Source organism: Patiria miniata, unplaced genomic scaffold (assembly GCF_015706575.1).
Source record: "Patiria miniata isolate m_02_andy unplaced genomic scaffold, ASM1570657v1 HiC_scaffold_20, whole genome shotgun sequence".
NCBI classification, from domain to species: Eukaryota; Metazoa; Echinodermata; class Asteroidea; order Valvatida; family Asterinidae; genus Patiria; species Patiria miniata.
The window spans coordinates 34,913,846-34,936,006 of NW_024037059.1; the positions used below are offsets into that span (position 1 = coordinate 34,913,846).

At 41.4% G+C, this 22,161-nt stretch overlaps 2 protein-coding genes across 2 annotated transcripts; both read left to right on the forward strand.

Annotated features, from left to right (window-relative positions):
• The first annotated feature begins 773 nt into the window (after positions 1–773).
• On the forward strand, positions 774–7,047 carry LOC119728081 (protein SLG1-like). The gene is made up of 6 exons (XM_038200155.1): positions 774–873; positions 2,283–2,555; positions 2,876–3,103; positions 3,393–3,542; positions 4,498–4,576; positions 5,715–7,047. The coding sequence occupies exons 1-6, from the start codon at positions 774–776 to the stop codon at positions 6,130–6,132; spliced, it is 1,248 nt and encodes a 415-aa protein (XP_038056083.1). The 3' UTR covers positions 6,133–7,047.
• Positions 7,048–13,400: 6,353 nt separating this feature from the next.
• On the forward strand, positions 13,401–20,614 carry LOC119728082 (kyphoscoliosis peptidase-like). Its single transcript, XM_038200156.1, has 6 exons — positions 13,401–13,525; positions 14,472–14,793; positions 16,114–16,229; positions 16,863–16,985; positions 17,997–18,180; positions 19,108–20,614. Exons 2-6 carry the CDS (start codon positions 14,488–14,490, stop codon positions 20,239–20,241), a joined length of 1,863 nt encoding a protein of 620 aa, XP_038056084.1. The 5' UTR covers positions 13,401–13,525; positions 14,472–14,487; the 3' UTR covers positions 20,242–20,614.
• The last annotated feature ends 1,547 nt before the right edge of the window (positions 20,615–22,161 follow it).

The window sequence follows — 22,161 nt, forward strand, 5'->3', positions numbered from 1 at the left end:
CTTTTTTTGGCCTAAAGGAGAACTTGTATTCATACGATCGAAATCAAGCATTTGCTTTTCCTGAATGCTTTTACTCCAGAGTAAATGCGTTTACTTTTTGCTTAAACCTCCTAGTTTTTTATACATATGAATCAGCTATGCTGAGCTACAAAGTCAAATAAAGGCTGCATAATTTCTATTCAGCAACAAAAATAGTTGATGAAACGACATGTCCCCGTTCTCCACCGATCGACGCCCAAGGTTGGCACCGTGCTTCAGAACGACAGACTTCACACATAAATGTTATACGTAGAGCCTACATGATTTGTATGCCTACATGCTGTGCAGTGTAAGTTGCTAAAAATCGAAAATTCTAAGAGAGACCCTACAAATAAAAAAAAAAAAACCTTGGCACAGTGCCTACCGCCTTTTGGGTAATCCGGGCCTGCTTCACAAGCTAAAACTCAGCATGTTTTCATTCAAGTTCAATTGTCACGTGATCTCTGGAGGTCAAAGTGAAGGTCGCTAGAAATCGCACTTTCAATTTCCGGGTTCGGTTTTGCAATGCGGTCAATTCGAGATATAGATGCACGTCAATAAGGTTCCCAGTTGTTTTCGATGAACATTATATTCTGCCAGGAGGTAATTCAGTCCTGAGTGAACTTTATAAAACCATACGACCTTGTTTGTGAGGAAATTTTGATACGAAAAATATCGTATCTAGCGTACGTTTTGTAAGCTGGCCAGCAGATTTGACGTGTGACGTGTACATGTAATATTCATTTTAGGCTGCAATGGGTGAAGGGCTTATGATTCGACAGCGTTTGGGTCGTGCGTTGTTACTGTGGCTGATGACTTTTCAACTTGCGTTTCTTCCTTCCAAGCAACAAAACTGTAAGTACACTTTTATGATTTTATATGAAAACGGTTTTTGTTCTTCTATTAAACTTGTCATTGCAGAACGTTAAATGCAACTTCAAAGAGTTTGACAAAACCACCACTTGTACAATAAACCAATGATACATTCTTTGCCATGAAAGAGTTGAATATCAAGCTCATTATACGATGACTGCATGAGCATTGCAATCCAATAAAATCATGCACAAAAGGTTGCTGGAGTTTGGATTTCGGAATTTCGGGTGCATTTTTGGTTTATTTGTGCGCATGAATATATCGCCCTGAAAAACACCATATATTGTCCGTTAGTGTGTATAATCGTAGGTTTTGAACAGCGCCCACATCGACATATTGTACAAGCCCCCCCCCCCCCATTTGATTTACGGAGGTCAAGTGTCCTACAGAGAGGAAAATACGTGTCTACATTTCAGCCCGGATGTGCAAGTGCCATTTTCAAGAAATGTTCAACCCCCCCCAACAAAATGACCTTGCTACATCCCCTGTCCAACTGAACTGCAACAACAAGTATTGTAAGCAGAATTGAGGTATCTTACCTTATACCCCCAAACCCTCATTTCAACCTCTGCCTAGTTCTGTCCCATCTTGCCAGAATACTTCACACATAACATGCAGTTGTTCTTTTTGAATATAAAGCAAGACATCTAATTCTGGCTTTCATGACTGGATTTGAAACATAATTCACTGTTTATTTTTCATACGTCCATTAGACGTTTTTGTATGATCCGTATCCAATAAGCAGATTAACATAATTCACAATGTGAACCTCATTAAAATCTCGAAAACAATAGAGAGGTTTTGCGCTTGTTTTTTTGTTTTTGTGAAAAAACGCGTGGTGATTGAGCCCGACCCTACTTTATTGTACACACTGTCAGTTCGGTAATCACTGCGAAAACAAAAAAATATGAAATTTAGATTAATTTCTGCGTTTTATCACTTCGTCAAATGCATATACAAGGATGTTTTTCGCAGGAGTAAGAAAAACAAACAAGAAATGCATTGATTTACTTCAAACTTCCGGTTTCATGACCTCAAGACATTTTGATTCCACACAACAAATTACCCCTACTAACTATATGACATCACATTGACGTATATACTTGTGCAAAAAAAATGTATGCATTCTGGGGGATCAGGGTTGATGTCCCACTGAGTTTCAAGTTCATGCGTTGCACTCCTCGAAAGAACAGTTGCAGAGTAAAAGAAATCGTACACATTGTATATATACGGAGGGGTCTTCGGGGATCAACCTGATCACCTGCACCTTGCATAGCTAGTGTATAAAGCTGTAGTGCTAAAACTTTTTTGTAAAGGTTATATTTACCGACGAACTGTTTGCGCTGTGCGTTAATTTTTATACGAGTTATGTTTTCAATGTTTTTCCCCAGCTCCTGGCTATTTGGGTTGCTTTCTGGACGTTAATGGTGATCGCGCTCTATCCGTTGGTCCTGCAGAAGAATACATGTCAGTAGAGTGGTGTTTTAGGCACTGTTTGGAACCTACAGCATACAAATACGCTGGACTACAATACGCACACGAATGCTGGTGTGGGGATAACGAGGACTACGACAGACACGGGGAACAATCCGATTGTCGTGATAAGTGCACAGGAAACAGCGACCAGATCTGTGGAGACAGTTGGCGCATATCCGTGTACAGAGGTAAGTACAAAAACTATTACCAACTGAACAAATTTAACAGTTTATTTGAATGTACTGGAGATTTTTCAATCAAAGCCAGCTGTCTGCATGACAATTCCTCATAAGTCCATCACAATTCATCCAGTCCCACGTTAAGTCACAAGCTATTCAAATAAGCCGAGACACAGGCATCCCTTCGACAACTTGCAATGTTATTTGTAAGAAGACTTGCAAAGTATCTTGTGATTTACATGCGGACTGAACTGTGATTGACTAGACTGCAACACTGATCCCTTCATTAGAAATTCACAAGGAACATGTATCTTATTGTCTTACTGCAGTATCACAAGGAGTATGCAGTAACGACATAGGACCACCCACCAACGGACACCACGACATCACCAACCCGCGTTCACTGTCTTACAATCTCAACAACTTCAAGTTCTTCGGGACTCGTGTAGATTTCTCCTGTGACCCTGGATACAACCTCCATGGAGCTTCAAAAATTGAATGCATTGAGACTGGCTACAACAACGTCACGTGGAGTGACTCGGTACCGACATGTGAAGGTATTTCATTAGTAAGAATAGAATTAGACTACAAACAATTCTGTCTCTGAAATAATGAATACTGAATTCTTATAATTAGACGTAAAGGTTAAGTCTATACATGTATAGCCAGTCAGTTCAACTTCATTGTGAATGCACTATATGAACAGGTTCATCAAGCACAATAGGCGAAGGCCTATAGGGGACGTTTGTGGTTCGCCCCCTGCCCTCCAAAAAACATGAATGACGTAACGCTACTGCGAGTCACACCGCTAAAATAGGTGTTTCCTTTGAATTTCTTAAATTACAGTTCCTTCAATTCAAACAACATTGCAAAGCAAAGTCACTGACTCACTGATGACGATTGGGAACTCAAAGACCGATGAGATGCCCTCTTCAACGGACTTTATCAGCGAGACACCCGCGAACAACAACCCAAACACTGGAGTGCTCCAGAAAGGTGCGAAATTTACCTCAATACCTGTGTATAAACTCCGTGCAATGAGTGCGCTCTCATACAAGGGTTAAAAAATGAGCGTGAAGACGGCCATTTTGAAGGCGAACTATACCAACGAGTTGTAACGAGTCACTGATTGTGTGAATCAAGTCGAGTCGAGTCATCAGTATAAGAAGAGACTCGAGCTAGTCGAGTCAAGTCATTTGGTCAAAAAGGTCTAGTCGAGTCGAGTCACTGTGTGTAATCGAGTCTTTATGAGTCGAGTCGAGTCAACTATTTAGCTCGAGTCGCTAATATTTGAGTAATATAATAGCAAAAAGGACAAGAGTGACAGTCATTTGTATCACTAACAGTTATAGGCTAACGAGAAGTAAAACCTTGGTCTTATGGCCTATATGGTTTGGCTTCAGGTATAGTATTGTTTTCCTTTGATAAAAGGTCATAACCCACAAATCGTGAAATCCAGGATTTTAACACTCATTTTGAGTTTTAGGAGCCAGCAGCAGATGAATGAATACAAAGTTTTGCTTTTATTTTTGAGATTCGAGTCTTATTAGTCTTCGCTCGAGTCAAGTCGATTCATCTTGTGAGGGACTCGAGTCGAGTCATTCGCGCGCAGTAACTCGATTGAGTCAAGTCCAGTCATTTGCCCACAACTCTGCCCACCACCCAAAGAAAGACGCAGCGGGTTGGTGCGCATTTAGATGAAACTCGAGCCACGGTAGGCCTAATTGCTGATTAATTCAATCATAATTGTGCAATTTCCTCTTTTTAATTTGGTTGAAAAGTCTTTTACCGAGGCAGCACTTGTCAATCATTAACACTTTCAGTGTTTTCTAGTCTCTCTGCCAATCTTTCTCATATCTTTTCACCCTAATCCCATCGCCCTTTCAATTTCTCTCTATATTTTTCTTACCGACTCCAATTCATTCTAATACATGTACTTTATTGTTCACAGGAGCAATCGTCGGAATAGCTGTTGGAGCAGGAATACTAACTGTACTGATACTGTTAGTGATTCTTCTCTGCAAGAAAAGGTACGTATTGAATTCCATATGCATGGGCGTCGCCAGGATTTTTTCTAGAGGGGGGCAAAAAAAATGATTTTTGCCAAAAAATGCTTGTATTTCTCAACACATTCTCAATTTAGAAGTTTAAGAGGGGAGCAGGGACATTTTGCCCCACCCCCACCCCCACCTCATTAAATTTACAACACTTTGTCTTTGCGCCTCTTTTTCTTTTCCTTTTTTTCTATTCTTTTTCTTCCTTTTTTTTTCTTTTTCTTTTCCAGGGGGATGAGGGCAAGTGCCCCCCTTGGCACCCCCCTCGCGACGCCCATGTCCATATGTCATTTTGTACGACTGCAGCTCCCTAGCAGAATCCTTTCAGAACTTGTTTTAAGACGTGCTTTACTTTGCTTTACCTCCTAATAGCCTCTTTACTCACAATAAAGCCAAACCATCTCGAACTACATCGTTTCTGCAAAAGCTTCCCGACTTTTTTAAAAGGAGGTGACTGAGGTGTTGAAGTCTGTAGAAATGGACACAGATTAGTAATACTATATGAAGATACTTCAGAAAAGAAAACTTAGGATTATTTCTGTTATATGACAATAGTCAGCAGCCCTACAGCTCCGGAATTTCACCTCAAATTTCCTTATCAAATGTGTTACCTTCTCTGTGATTCAGAATTTGCACACCTCCCACCATAAAGCATATACAGCGTGACAAAACATTCAAGTTATTCCACAATGTAACGATGTCAATGCGTAAGGCCAAAATGAAAAAAAAAATGGTCTCGTCAGACCGAATTCCGGAATTGATGCGGCGACGCGATTTTTTTTTTTTTTTTTTTTTAAATCTTGAATTGTACAGACAAGGTGGATATATTCGGCTTGTTTGTGTCCTCATTAAACATTGGTGTCCTCCATAATTTGCTTTGGTGCCCTTTATCATTTGCTTTGGTGCAATTTCCACATTCCTTGGTGCTCCTTGGTACAAACATTTAAGGAGGTGTGGCAATAGAGGGCGCTGTTGTAGCTTGCGCGTTAATTGCAAGGGAAAAAAAGGTTGACGCGCAAGATTAAAATCGACGCGCGCGCTGACCAGAGACCGAGTATTTTTTTTTTTGGCCTAACACATTTTTAAAGATCGTCCTCTGACTTTTTTTTTAAAGAAGAAAACCAAAGAAGAAGAGACCAGATGTTACCGTGGCAACAATCGGAGACAGGTACACAAACAACGCCTACGCACTACCGGAGATCGTGAACCAGTCGATCACGGACCAATCAACGATGCCCGTTTACAGTCGGGTCATCAAGGACAGGACCGATTCTGATGACGTGTACGCTACTCCTGACGACATCACAAGCCCCGGGGGTGACGGGAACGCGCCTAGCGACCAAGCAAAAGGCGTGACTGCATCACGTGATCAGGAGAATGGGTGGGTTGAAAACACGCTGTACGCGTGCGAATCATTCCCAGCCGAGCCTGCGCCGGCGAGAGTCAAATATTCAGACGGACAAACAAACAGTGGACCACCGCTGAAAATGGAAGGAAAACCTGGATGGGTTGAAAATAACATCTACGAGTAAAAAAGCTCAATTGGAAACATCTCGCAAGATGCAGACCAACGAATTCGTGTTCATGCATGAGTCGCGTGATTGTGCCATGTAATTTCTGAAAGGAGTAGATTTCTGCTGTAATAGTAAAACATCAGGTTTTTGACCTCAGTGACCCCATGATGACATTGGACCCTAGTTTGGTCATGTGACATGTTTGGGCTGGGCTACTTATTCTGTTGACAAAGTTTGGTTGAAATCGGTCAAAATATGTAGGAGCAATATCAACGTTGAATTTAACTAACGGTCTAACGGAGAGACATTACGTTGAGCTGCTATCCCGCAGCTAAAAATGTTGACCCACTGTAGAAGGGCTGTTATACTTCTAGTCAAATGATTGACAATTAGTAGCCCTGAACAAAAAATGCAAATGAATCTTGACTTGGCGTCGAGAGATGTACATTTTAATGTACATTGTGTAATTTTAAATTTGGGGGAAAAAATGACTTTTTTCCTTCATCGATGTCGTTTCAAAAGTGCCGTCTTTCAAAGAGCTTGCCAGAAAAGAACAAGAATTAACTAATGTAAAATAATCAAACTATTACACAGACAAAAATATGATTTACTCATGACTGTTCAGATATTTACACAGTGTAATATACTGGGATCTGCACTAGTACTAAAAAAAATATGGGTAAGAGAAAAGATGACGGATAACTATTATGAAAATTCCAATGATATCAAAATGCAACAAATAGCGACTGTCAATGTGTTTTCTCTTGTTATTATACCGAGTTGTAAACTACTGTTCAATCCAAGTATGAACTAGTGCCTGGTGATTGCTGGAGTGGTTCAATCTGAAATTAATACACAGACCAAAATATAATTAGTGTAAAATAAGTATAAGTCAAAAGGAATGCTCTGTACTAAAAAAAATTGAATTATTAATGTGACAAGTATAAAAATATGAATATATAGCCCCCTCTATCTATTTTTCAAGTCCTTTTATCATGCCTACATATTCATGAGTTAATTTACATAGTAATGTAACCACTCTTGAGTGGCTTTTGTTATTAAAACTATACGAGGCGCATTAACATACAATTTGGCGCCTAGGGTTAAAGGTAGCGTCTATCATTTGTAAATTATTTGTGCATTATGCTCGTTTGGAGCAACAAAAGTGCTCAAAATCTAAAGAAGGGTGTTGAACAACTAACCTGATGAAGTGTCCGCTCAGTGAATGCTGTTCATTCCGAGAAACAATATTCTAGGATCTCGATTTCAAGTTTCAGAGTCATGTTTTGTATTGGACCTGAATTCAGCGTATGAGACACGTTCTCACTCAGCTGATTGCAGCTACGTGATGTCGATGTCGCACATTGAACCGACGAATTATAGCAACTGCAGCGCGCGCATGTGCGTTGTGTGTCATCGCTTGCGCGTGCTTCGCCGAATTTAGACGCATCGTTGGTAAGGCCTTCTTTCATTAGTTTTATCAAAATGACAGCTTGCCAGAAATAATAATTTCACAGAGACTTTACCTCTTACTCTCTTTAAACAAAGTTTGCTTTTCAACATTAATTACGTCTGTCAGTAACTTCTTGGATAGCCGCAAATGATGGACTGTACCTTTAAATCACTGTTCGGCGCAGGACCACTCAAGGCATGTCATTTCGGTCTTCGTCTATTTTCAAGTAAAGCGTTGCTACAATTATTTACAATATTCTTTAGTTGACTAAATATATTCTGATTAAACTGATCCCTCTAATATTCAGTCACTCTTTTGTAGTATTTTGGTCCATCCTTTTATGACTTTGTCTCACGATCTTGTTTGAGTTGTTTCTCAGGAAGTGAGATGAAACAAAAGGAACTTTAATTCATTTGAATGTCGGTAACACTGTAAATATGTGTTACGTACTTGCCACCTAGATAATCCATCATTTGTAACTTGTAGATATTGATCCATCGGTATAACTGCTTTGCTGACATTTTGATACCTTAGTTTTTAAAGTTGCGTTTTCAAGATGGCGGACGCCGCCCAGATTTTCGACGCGAAGTACATTTTGCTAGATATTTCGATATTTCATGTTTGCTCTTCATTGTCATTGATTGAATTCTTATCAATTCACCTTTTCTGTGAGCTGTTATATGTGAGATTAGCCAGTATGGCAAATATTTGTTAAGACTTATCCTGACCTTTCTAAGTTTGATTGAGACATTTACGATAATTTGTTAAGCTTTAAACTGTTTGATTACTTAATTACACATTTTGGCCTGGCTTTTCACTGTTTGATGATTACTTATTTTTAAAATCACTGTTCGACTGAGACCGCTCCAGACAAGCCATTTCTGTCTTCGCCTATTTTCAGAATAAATATCTAAAAAGATAAGCCAAAAGTCAGCCAGTGTGTTCCTCTACACCTTTATTTTAAACGCGGTCACATTAACAAAAATGCAATACTTGAATTAAAATTGTACCTGTACTAAACACCCGTTACGTTTTTTCCGAACTGCCTTGTCATTTACCAGAAATTAAGAAAAGTAGGAGATTACTTACGATCAGTCAATTGACTGATTGTTTGGATTTTCATTGATATTCACTTCACAAGTTAGGCTTTGAACGTTATTCTTTCAATTTTGGGTGGCATTTTTATTATAAACGAACAAATTGCATGAAAAGCTATTGGATCCTATGCACCTTGAGCAATAGGTGGGCGCAGACATCCGAGAATCGTTTTACATTGGCTGATGTAGCTCACAGACCTATGTTCTGGAAACTTTATGGTTCTTGCGTACGCTGTTACGAAGTGCTAGCTGATTGTAACACGTAGAAACCGATGAAACCTGACTTCACTCCACCCCGATCTATACTCATGGTCTAAGATATTAGATGGGTTCTTCTTACGCATGCATGCGAATCCCCAGTCAGTGAAGCCGCCTGGTGGTATCCGGGGCGCTATCTATTATACAACATATCAGTCCCGCCAGTATGCCTTGTTTGCGCAGCTACTATAAGCCGGAGCAACACGGATGTAAGGGCCCTGTCACACTTCTGCGTATCCTAATTCCTTATGAGTTGCGCATTGACAATTTTTTCATACGCAGTCGTACGCACAATACGCACCTCATATGCATTTCTATCGTTTTGTGTAGGTTTTATGTACGCAGATATACGCATGGTACGGCCCAGTACGCAGGATAGTTTTGGGCATGCACAAAACTACACTGCGTACGCTGTTACGCCAGTCAAAAGTTATAAATACGCAGCGCATCGGTCCCGCATCGGTCGAGTGCGTTTCGAGTACGCTTTGTGTTCGTGACGCACCCCTCAGCATAATTATGAGCCGCCTGTATTGGACGTATACATAGCGTACTTGCAGCGCAGATGCAACGCACGCTGAACGGCGAGCGGCGGAAATGCGGCGGGAATACGCTCAGAAGTGTGTCAAGCATACGGTCGGCATATGTCGGGTGCGTCCGGAATACGCTCGGCATGCGCACTGCATACTGACCTATTCGCAGCCCGAAAAATAATGTTGTGCACTGCATACGCAACTCATACGCATCTCATACGCAATGGATGCGCTGAATTCGTTACTTGTACGCGAGATATGCGTCGCACATAAGTCAAAGTGATCAAAACATTTCGACGTTAATTGAGCGTACGGCTGCGTATTGAAAATTTTTGATAAGGAACTCATAAGGAATTAGGATACGCAAAGGTGTGACAGAGCTTAAAGCAAGGTCAGTCCACGTAGAGAGATAGATAACGGCCGACATTATCCTTATGCAACATGCAGGTCCTGCATGTTGTGTGGCGAAAAGGGGCAAGAGGGACGGGGCGGAAAAGGGGGATAATATAGGGTCGTCGGAAAAGGGGGGGGGGGGGATTTGGGAAACCTCTTCAATATCCTCGATAGCGCTGCCACCAGGCGAAATAGTTCAGGCCTAATCCTCCGGAGTTTCGCCTCTCCGGTTTAGCACTTCGCGTTGGCCGACGTGGGTTCGGGTCACAATATATGACGAAGTTACCGAGAAGCAGACACCTTAAAAGGGGGAGGGGCTTAAATAAATTCTGACAGGAATCCAGTTGTACAGAACAAAACTGTTTCCAACTATTTAATTCAGATCCGCAACAATATGAATAAGAACAATAACAAGTTATAAGAAACTTGTTGTATCCGCAACAATAATAAAATAAGGTCAGGTATTTACACTCTGTACATTTATTTACACTCCAGTATTAAAGCCTCATTGTACAATCCAATGAATCTCCTAATAATCCAGTAAACCTCTTTATCCAATCCTCGCTTAGTTCCAATCCAGAATTAATTAGCACTTGAATATGACCAGGGGAGTATGGGGAAAGAGTAAGCTACAGACAGTATAGTAAAACGATATGGAGCAAGGTACGTTTAAACCTGTCCACTTACTTGCAGAGCGAAGACTAGGTATCGTTTAAACCTGTCTACACAACTTGCAAAACCTAGACTAGGTATCGTTTAAATCTGTCTAGGCTACTCAACTTGCAAAGCAAGACCAGGTATCGTTTAAACCTGTCTACCTTCAAGAAGAATTTAGTAAGGTCCCAGACCTTCCTCAAAAATATTAAATAGGCCCCAGGCCTTTCTCAAACCACTCGGGAAAACAGACTCGTCAGCCTAATTCCGCTAAATCTCCTCTCAAGAACTCAGTAGTTCTGTGAGAGAACTTAATAAAAACTTACTATACCTCTACTGTCTGTCTCTAACTCGATATTCAGATACACAGCTCCCCAGTACACAGTTGATGCACCGGCAGCTCCCCAGTGCACAGTCAATGCAGGGCTGTAATAAATCTATAAATTATCCTTGCTCCCCAATACACAAATAAATGAGGCAGCAATAATTATCCTAAGTTCTCCTTATCCTGGCTCCCCAATACATAAACGAATGCAGAGCTCCCCAATGCACAAACGATGATGCAATGGGCCAGATAAATCTAAAGTATTTTAATAAATCCTGCTCCCCACTGCAAATCCAATGCAGAGCCTCCAATAAATTCTTAAGCTTGGATCCCCAATGCACAAAGTGATGCAGTGCTCCCCACTACACAATTCAGTGATGCAGTGGTCCAGTTAAATCGATTAAATAATTTATCCTGGCTCCCCACTATACAAGTGAAGAAGCAAATCAATGTGGCTTGGCTCCCCAGTATTTAGTTCACTTACATCCACTTCGTTTAGACTAACTTGCTCCCCAAAGCACAACTTATCGCATCAGAAATCAGCTGCACAATAATACACTTCGACCAACATCCACCAAATCCAAATCCAAAATTCCTTAATTAGCCAAAAATCTGTCCTATTTATACCCTATGGGCTGCGCGCCCGGCGCCCAGCGCGAAGTCAAAAATACGCGCTAGTAAATAGGCCACGCCCACATTTGTAAAAGGTCACAGTAGCGTAATTCACATAGCGATAATTTCTCCTAAATTTCTCCAAAATTATACAGCAAAATATCACACAAAATGGCTGAAATCAATCTTCAAGACATTCCTAACAGTAAATCTGCTCTAAAACTGTGAATAAATTATACAGAATCCCAAAATGCTCACTTTCACAGGGTATGAATGAATATAAACAAACCCTAAGTTCATTGAAGAAAATGCAATGATGTCACATATATGAATATTCATTAGCCAGTCACTGACTTACCAGACGATAGCTTACAGAAAAGTCATCAAAACTTTCCTAATTTCCACAGTTGCTTCAAATTAGACAACTCTATATCTAAAGAAGCTAGATAAATATTTATCTCAACTTTCTACAAACATGAATAACTTTTTAGAAGTCTCAGTCTGCCAGACATAATTTTACAACTTTCAGTCAATCACAACCGTTTTAACCACCGCTCAAATGGCAGCCATGTTGGATTTTACCATCACGCTATTTATAGCACAGCTGACATGAATAAACAAACACGTGAGTGCACACACACAATTTCGGCAGGAAAATACTCAAAACTGCTTGGAAATAATGCCTTAAAAGACAACAGGAATTTACTAGACGAAAATGCCTGGTCTCTAGAAGGATAAGGGTAAGATTTACAGTAATAAAAACTTGAGAAATGTGAGATTTGGGGGCATTTTCGTCACAGTTGCATAAGGATAAAGTCCACAAGGCAGCGCTTTTATTAACAGGCTTCCTTGCAAATTGCCTTTTGAATTGCCACCTGTGGGAGTGATATTTGGAACTCCCCGAACATTCATTAACGATATGCCAATTGGACTTTGAGTCTCACCTATTCACATGGCATTAATGGGTTTACGCCTGCTACTACATGTACAGTGCATTGCAATTCTATGATTGCACGGGTAGATATGTTCCAGCGTACGTTGCCAAGTGACTCCTGGAGTCACTTGGCAACGTACGCTGGAACATATCTACCCGTGCAAATGTGGCGGGGCCAAGTTTTAGTTAGTAATTTGTATGTGTTTATAGTGTATTAAATAGGAGTAGATCCCCTTAGTAAAAAAAAAATCATTTTAGTTTTAGTTTCTCAAAAAAAACCTCAAGAAGCAACTTGTTGAAAAAAAAACTAAATTTTTATCAAGATAAGCGAACCATCATCAAAAGAAGTAAAGCACTAAATTTGTCTTAAGCAAAAAGGATATCTAATCTTCAAAACTGGAAGTTCTCAAGATCTAAACGGACCAGACTCAACTTTTACTCTTTGAACTAATCAGACTGGATTTATTTACTGAAAACAATTATACAAAATAAATGAAAATAGGAAAATATTATACAAAAAAAACTCACCAAATGACTCTAGCAGACTGAGCTTAAACAGGACACACCACTCCAGTTAGGAGAAACATAAAATGACCTGTATACTATGAAGTTGTCTCTGTTGGTCTGCTGGCTGAACTAAAGTGGCTTGACCATGTGGGGGATCTTATATAGGGGGACTCGTGGGCTAAACAAAGAGGGGGTCACACTACCAACAAAAGGTGGGGGGAGTCATCCAAACTAAAACTAAAATGATTTTCTTTTTACAAAGGGGAGCTACTCCTATTTAATACACTATAAACACATACAAATTACTAACTAAAACCTGGCTCTGCCACACAATCACAAAATTGCAATGCACTGTACATGTAATAGCAGGACATAAACCCATGAATGCCATGTGAAATAGGTGCGACTCATAGTCCAATTGGCCATCGTGAATGAATGTTCGGGGAGTTCCAAATATCAGTCCCACAGGTGGCAATTCAAAAGGCAATTTGCAATGGAAGCCTGGTAAAGCGCTGCCTTGTGGACTTTGCACGTAAAAGGAAGGGTGATACTTCAGGAAGTTCAGGTAGACTTGACGCAGTGGATCGTAACGTGTTGCTGACAGATTCACAGTGAAGTTTTGAAGAACTTTTAGCAACGAATTGAAAGGTAACTTTATTGAGTTATTTTCTTTTATCATGGGTAGGCTTATACATTTGTATTTTGAAAAGTCATTGTATCAATTAAAACAGAAATTCTCTTAAATAACGCCGTTCTGCATGACACTACAAAATAAAATAAAAAAACATGGCAAATTACATGGTTATCACTTTTGTTCTTCCCTCCCATGAGTCACTTTGAAAGTCCCATTGCAAATTAAGAAATATGGTACAAAATTAATAAACTACCATGCATGTATATGAATAAAAAACAAACTCTCAACACCAAACAAAAATTTGATGCGATCAAGCGAAATGAGTCGTTTGTCGGGAATTTTCATTTTGAAATTCAGGCCAAAATACGGCCACTTCATCACATCACTTCATCACCTCCCTTGGTGCTCCGACTTCCATAATTGTTTGTACTAAATATGGTACCAGCATGCGGTTTTCACAGCAGTAATGCTGAGATTGTGCTCTTTTCATATCTGTAAAAAGAAATGACCTGGGTCGACAAACGACTGATTTAGCTTGATCACATCAAAATATACAAATCAAAACCAGCAAAATTAACTGAGGACGCAGAATTTAGCTAGGGGATTGAACCATTCCAAATCTTCAGGAGTGCCGGGTTCTGGCAGGTGCCCACACCTAGGTGGGACACTCAGCAGGTGTTCTATTGTCAATTCCTCCCCACAGTCGCACACACTGAATCCCTTAATCCAATGTACTTCAACCCCTCTGATTATTAATCTGTCTGCCCATCTGTTACACAATATGCTATTAAATTTTATTACCGATTATTTGGGGTAAATGGGTTAAATGGGTAACAGGTAGCTTGATGCATTGCAGGTACCTTCGAGGCTGCTCTTTATTTCAATTTTGGGTAACATTGAATACGCGAGGTACATAACCATATCGCCTCTGTCTGTACTCTCACATGAATATACTTGCAGAAATAATTGTTCCATCATGGGATGTGGAGCGTCGAAAACCACAGCTCATGAATCGACTAGTACTAGTCCTAAAGACGCTCAGCAAACAAAAGATCGGCGCCAAGAACAAACTCAACGGCGTGAACAAGAAGAGCAACAGCAGCATCCGCAGCAGCTACAGCAGAAGCAGCCATCACCACCACATCAACATCTTCAAGACAGCGGGCCTGCAAAACACAGCGAGCTGAAGTACCTACCCAAGCCGACTCCGCCTGCTACAAAGAAAAAAGAATACATTCCGGACTCGAATGTGTTCGCGGATATTGACGACCACGCATTACAGGTACATGTATAGGCGAATCCTGGTGTAGGCACAGGCGGGTTCAGCTTCCTGTGTGTTGCTAGTCCCAATTAAGGGCAATTAGTACCTATCTCACCGACTCACTGACTACAGGGCAATGCCAAGGGCGGATCCAGAAAACAATTTGGGGGACAAAACAGTTTTGGCCCACAAAAAGTGGGTCTAAAAATTACGGCGTGGGGTTCGGGCCCAACTAAAGGCCCCGATATTTTTTTGGATTGTAGATGCTCTGTGGTGCGATCTGAGGCAATTTCTGACCACTTAATCCATTTTTTTTTCAGGAAAAGATGCCATTGCGACGTCAATTAAAATGATAATATTTTGTTTTTTTTTATTTATTTATTTATTTTTTTTTATTTTTTATTTTTTTTGGGGGGGGGGGGGGAGGGCATGGCCCCGTAATTCACCCCGCCCCTGGGCAGTGCTATAGTATAGGATCACTCTGTTACGCCAAATGAAAGGGTTACATCTGACCAATTGTGTTGACCAGATGCTTTAACCCTCCGACGCAGAAACTAGCCCTTTTGGGGACCCAATTTGGTTAATTACCTTATAAAAAAAAAAAATTCAAACCAATTCTGGTGATCTTCCATCTAATCCTAGCCAGAGGCACCCACTACGGATATATGCAGTCACCTTTAGTGTGTGACCCCGGGTGAGGCATATCTGAGCCTGACAACCTGGGCTGCCCATATACACGTGCACAAAACAAAGTCACTTGCGGGTAGCCAAGTGCACGACTTGACCACAGACTATGTATACAACATCTGTTTCCTGTCAATGACCTCCTTATTTATAGTCTACAGACATGTCGAGATTGTATACATATAGATACAGTGTTGTGTAGCCTCAAACAAAGGCGTTAAATGTCTGGGTCCCCGGAGGGACCCCTTACTGTAAGTGTGTTAGTCAATGGGCCGTCTGCGTCGGAGGGTTTTAAAAGAGTTCCAGTAAAAAGAAAACATTCAGAATCGATTCAATATTATTATCACTTTAGTCAGGGATATTAAAGCATTACGCTAGTCTTGCCTTGTGTCGGTAATCCGTCAGTCCGTCAGTTCAGAGCTCTGTAGGTTGGTTGGTTGGTCAGTTTACAGTTCTATCGGCTGGTCGGTTGTCGGACGAGCGGACACTGAGTTATTGGTTTGTGGGCTGGTTGGTTGGATTAGGTTCTAGATTGGTCAGGTAGTAGGTTTGTAGTACAGTCGGATGGACGATTTGATTCACCAAATCAATAGACCGTTCATTAATATCCTTGATTCAGTCACTAATTTATTTTCTTGTATTGATTTTATTCGCAAGGCGCCAAAGTCTGCAGCCAGCTCGGTAGAAAACCTCGTGAACTATTTGACCAAGGTTTGCTCAACCAATCTGGAGAGAATCCGTGTCCTCTTCAGGTGGATTACCAACAATATCGAGTGAGTACGCAATGACCTTATCCATACGAAACTTAAAATTTCAGTTGCAAAATTCAAATTCGAATGTCACGAGAAGCCGGATAATTTGTTTTGAAACTCAGTTGGTGATGGCTCCCTACACGTCAGTAACTGGAATTGTTGGAGAATGTGTATCTGGTTAATTTGCCTTTACCTCAGAACACTTCGAACAATGGGTAACCTAGCTGCGACGATACATTAAGCCCGAGGACCTGAACCCAAGTCCCCGCAAGGTTTCTCTGTACAAACCTTGTAGGACTTGTCGGGAAAAAGTGTGTCCAAACAATGGGAACAAAAGAAGGACACCATGTCCTCAGAGTGGGAGTATATATTATTTTGCACTGCAGCGTATTCTTTAGGTGTGTGCTTTTGTTCAGCAAAATACGCACGTGTAGTCCTCTAGTGCAATCACATATTTAATTGACATGGTAAATCACACCTCTAAGATGGCCGCTGTAAAAAAAGGTCAATAGTCACAATCAGTATTCCATGACAACTCGGAATGCAGTTAAATTGTTTTTCTTAATCAAATATTTTCTGTAATTACCAATCCACGTACCGTAAAGCTTTATTAATTAAGTCGGTCTCAATTTCAAAATTTTACTTTTTTTCAAGGTATGACGTCCAGAGCCTCCGCTCTGGTAACATCCAAGGAGGGAATTGTACGCCGGATGCGGTGTTGCAGAGAGGCTGTGGGATGTGTGAAGGGTACGCGGAGCTATTCCAGGACATGTGCAGGTGAGTCACATCGACGTTTTGAGCCAATGAGAGAGCTCCTCAAAGACGCCATTTTGGGATACAAGAAGACCTGATTCCAAGATTATTGACTAACTTTACATTTTTTTGTTTCGTTTTAGTACAAACTATATTTTTAACAGTCGTTATTTTTAAGAATAACGTAAAGGTGTTTGAATAGCCGCGTATTAGTGCTCTCAATCGTTAGAAATAAAAGCATATTACATTTGCATTCTTTCTTGAGGGCGCCCTGGAGGCACTCGTTGTATTCAACGCCCTCAAGAGTGCAAATAGTAGAGCTCGCACCTCGTTTCGCTCGTACCCCCCGCCCGCAAACAGGACGCTGGGATACTCTGATGAATTCACGCTCCGATTGGTTTGATTTTGCGTGACCAGTGACCTGCGCGTCATCAAGGTCATGACTCTACATGATTTGAAACGGCCGTTAAGACTGATTCATTTCTCGTTGAAAAAGCGTAACAATGTGGGAAATTTTGTAAAACTTATCTGTGTAGTAAACTTACAATTCCCGTCACTCGCTCAGGCTCCGTTTCAAGTCACGAACGGTCGGATTGCTTTATGCGACGCTCAAAATTTTGTCCACATGGTCCGCAATGAAACAGAAATCACATCCGGTATGGAATGCGCGTATTTCTATGAAAAGTTTCGGATAGCATTTGAGCACATTGTCTTAATGCGGTCTTGAACAGCTGCAGCCAGATGCTTTATACATGGGTCATAGGCCATTTCCTTCACAAGATTCTGTGAAGCTCATCAGAGTATCCCAGCGTCCTGTTGGCAGGGCGGGGGTACGAGCGAAGCACCTCGTACGATTTCGCGATATTTGCCGAGCCGTACGCCGAGACGGATCTTATGGTCCACCTGAAGATTGCGGCTTAACAAACAACTTTCGGTTTAACACCAGTTTGCAAAAATTTCCTGATGTTGTTGAATGATTTCCTATTACAAGGTAGTTAGGTAGGCCTGCATTCACCTATTCGTACCACTTTTCAGGCGGGCGGGCATCACATGTGAGAAGATCAGTGGGTACGCCAAGGGGGCCAGGTATTCGGCTGGAGACTTGTTCGAGGGCAAGGATACAGATCATGCATGGAACGCCGTGTATGTAGATAACGCCTGGCGTCTACTCGACTGTACGTGGGCTACTGGCTTCGTAAATCCCGCTCAGCCTTTCCAGGTAAGGTCAATTCACAAACAAACAAAGGGAAGAAGGCCGTCCAGCCCCCCCCCCCCCTCCCCATGTGGATTTTCCTTTTTTCGACTCTTTTGCTAATATCTGTGTATCCAAATGAGCAATCACCTTTTCTACCTGATTTTGAACTTGCATAGGAACAGCTTCTTCTTTTTTCTTTTTGGAAATAAAAAGACGTCAAAATATATGTTTAAATGTGTGATTAGAAAAACGGGGGGAAGGAGGCCCCCCAAAAGACGGCGCGAGCGGACAAGGACTAAAACAGGTTTATCATGAGTCAGTTAGCCTGCTAGATTGAGAGTTTGACTATCCATCTAGCAGACTAATTGACTGATCGACTATGATTGATTTAAATTATTTATGATTTATTTAGTTGAATGGACACATTGACTTGTATCGGCTTCCAAAGTAGCATTTGCGTCCTGAGATGTTAGATATAATCGATCAATGCATACACCGATTGGTCAATGTATTGCACACTCAATCATCGACCTATCAGCTGACAAAATACTCGACAAACCGATGGACTAATCAACTAACTAAATGGACCAAACAAGTTAGTTAGTTGCAAACGACCGACTGACTTACTATCAACAAATGTATCGCCCTCGATTGCTTCGCTAATCAGTTGATCGATTTATCAATAGATCAATGGATTAATCAATTAATGAATAATGTCATCAATATGAGTCTATTTACGGCTGATCACTCAATCAATATCAATTGAAAGTGATGAACATTTCGAGATCAATTAATTACATTAATTGAATAATATTCATCCGCAAATTTTGAAAACAAGATTGATTTCTTCCAGAAAAGTTAAAATCAAACTGTGTTGTATCAATTAGACTTAAGTGCACGGCTTGACTCCCTCGAGGTAATACTAATTTGTGATTCTTCTTTCTGTTCCAGTTCAAGTTCAAGGAACACTACTTTCTGACCGATCCTGAGGAGTTTATTTACACACACTTTCCTTACAACAAAAGCCAGAACATGGACAAGTGGCAACTGCTTGATACACCATGGACTCTGAAGCAATATGAAGAGGCACCTTTTCTGAAAGGAAGGTTTTTCGACCTCGGTATAAGTCCCTCGAGCTTGAGTCACTGCAGATCTCTCATTGAGTTCGATGACTCCGTTAAATTCGGCTTCTCATCCGACCGGCAAATCTCGGTTACTCACGACCTAACAGACAAAGCCTCCGGACAGACGTTCAGTCAGTACTCGTATTTGTACGTTCATCAGGATGATTTTAAAGCTGTCACTCTTGTGGTGAACCCGCCCTCTGTCGGCGACTATAAGCTAACTCTTTTTGCCAAGGAAAGAACAGCCGGTGACAAAGAGAAGGAATGGATAGGTGACTTCTTGCTAAGATGTACCTCCGTGTCGTGTCCCAAGAACCCCTACCCTACCGGGTCCCAGTGGGGTCTTAATGCCAAAGCTACGGCTCTTGGTCTCGCATTCAAGGGGACGAACCCGTCAGTGGCACCCGACGACACCGGTCTCGCCAAAGTGGAGTTTAAAATTGACAAGAACAGGCCCGTTGAGACCAACTGTGTTTTGTCCAAAGCGGATGGGGTAGGATCTGGTAACAGTGTCCTGAGAACCAACACGAACGACGGTTTCACGTACCTAGTGGTCGTGCCTTCGGAAGGCTTGTTCAATTGCACACTCTTCGCCAAGCCGGCCGGAAGCGAAGGCAGCCGCCAGTACATGGGTGATTTTCTGGTTGAGTCTAAGAGTACCCCGTCCACTCCCAGAACCTTCCCACATGTATATGATCTTTTCGGTGATGGATGTGAGCTTCTGGAACCGATGCAAGGCAGACTACCTGCAAATACCGAGTTGAGATTCAAGCTCCGTGTTCCAGACGCAGGCGACGTGGCTGTATTCGCGAACGGCAGCCAGTGGCATCACCTGGAGAACCCTTCGGGCGATGATCTATGGCAAGGAAACGTCGCAACGGAAGTTGAGGGCGATCTCACAGTTTATAAAAAGAACAAAAAGGGTACATTTTCAGGATTGCTCAAGTACACTATTGCTTGATGCATTACTGTCGTGATAAAAAGCCTGAAGATGGTGGACGGATTCTCCAGTTTTCTTGTCTCGTTTGCTGATACTTTTGTAACCAAGGGAGCCATCGACCTTTCTACCAGATTCACCTACATATCTACATTTTGAGGGTAACAAATAAAAAGGCAAAAAATACATTGCAATTGTCTGATTTTTGTTATGAAAACGGGAAGCGTCCAGGAAAGAGGAGGCGTTCGGGGACGAGAAACTGGTGTTTTTTTAATTGGCCTTATCATCGGGCATAATCAGGATATATAATTTGATAGAAGCTTCAATGCTAATGTCATTTCTGAGTCGTTAAAAAATGCATTTTTTGGCAAAATGCTATTAAAATTGAATTTACATATTTTTTGGGGGGCTCAAAAATGAAATTCAAAATGTTGAGGGCGCTGTTGTGCTGCAGCCACACTATTTGTTTTGCTCTGAAAAGTTGGTGATAAATTCCACATTATTTTGGACATTCCCATCTTACTGCTGTCATCTTTTCATCAGTGGTTTATCAGGTGGCAGTTCACCTACTGAATAAGTTTGGATGTCATATATTCATCATCCTGCAAGATATTTCAGCATGATTCCTGGTCTTACTTTGGCCAGTTTTTCATTGGTACTGTTCCTGTGCTGCTGTTCAGTGATCCATCCAACTGGGACACAAAGCTTGCCAACAATGAATGGGACACCAGCTATAACTGCATGTACTCTGTATGGAAGATCTTCGGATGAACGACCTCACTCAATGCCGGGTGCTGGTGAACACAATGGCAATAGAACGTATGTACAATACACTAATGAAATGCTGTTGTATCCTGCCACGGGGCTAAGAAATATCTTCCCAGTGAGACATTTTCTCGTTTAAAAGAACTTCAAATATTTCGTTTAAGGAGTCGTCGTGCAGGTCGTCATATTCAGAATAGACTTTCTTATATCTCTGAACCCAAGTTTGCAGTGGTTGGACCACCGCCTAATAACATTCCAGTTATTACAACTTGTAACAGAGATCAACCACGACTATGTCATACCCCTACCACCATTCACCGCAATCCCAGAAACATTACAGCTATCCACAGAGACAAGAAAGATAAGCTGAATGTTCATCTATGGAATGCCAACTCAGTGAGAAACAAATCTGTTCTCCTCAGTGACTACATTTTGGATAACAATGTTGACATAATGTTCATAACTGGGACCTGGTTAAGATGCAATGATCCAGTTGTTGTTAATGAATGTACACCAGGTGGCTACACTTTCCTGAACATTGCACACGGGGGCAACGATGCACATGGTGGATATTGCCGTCATTTCTAAGAAGAACTTGAAGTTGTCCACGATGGAGACCCGCACTCAACACAACACTTTTGAACTTGCATGTTTCATAGATCCTGCAAAACGAGTCTGCTTCACTGTCATCTATCGACCGCCCCCTTCAACACGAAATGCCTTCAGAACCTCTGACTTTCTTGTCGAATTTGCTGAATCGCTGGAGGAGCTAGCACATCCGGGCTGATTCTGCTTGGGGATTTTAATATCAATGTGCCTCACAAAACCGAAGTGGCACGTTTCCTGTCGTTATTAGATGAGGCTGGACTTTGTCAGCATATTCAGAGACAAACACATCGGCATGGTCACATACTGGACCTCATCATCTCCAAGCCTGAGAGTGCCTTGTTTACCAACTGCCGAGTTCATAATAAGCTGTATTCTGATCACCACATGCTGAGCTGTGCTGTTAACATAGCCAACCCTGGTCCACAGTTTATCACAACATGCTCTCGAAGTTATCACACCCTGGATAGAGAGTCCTTTTGAAGTGCTCTTGCAGATACCCATGCTGCATTTCCATTTTGACAGCCCCGTTGATGATCAGGTCGCCTACTACAACAAGGCTTCGCGGTCTGT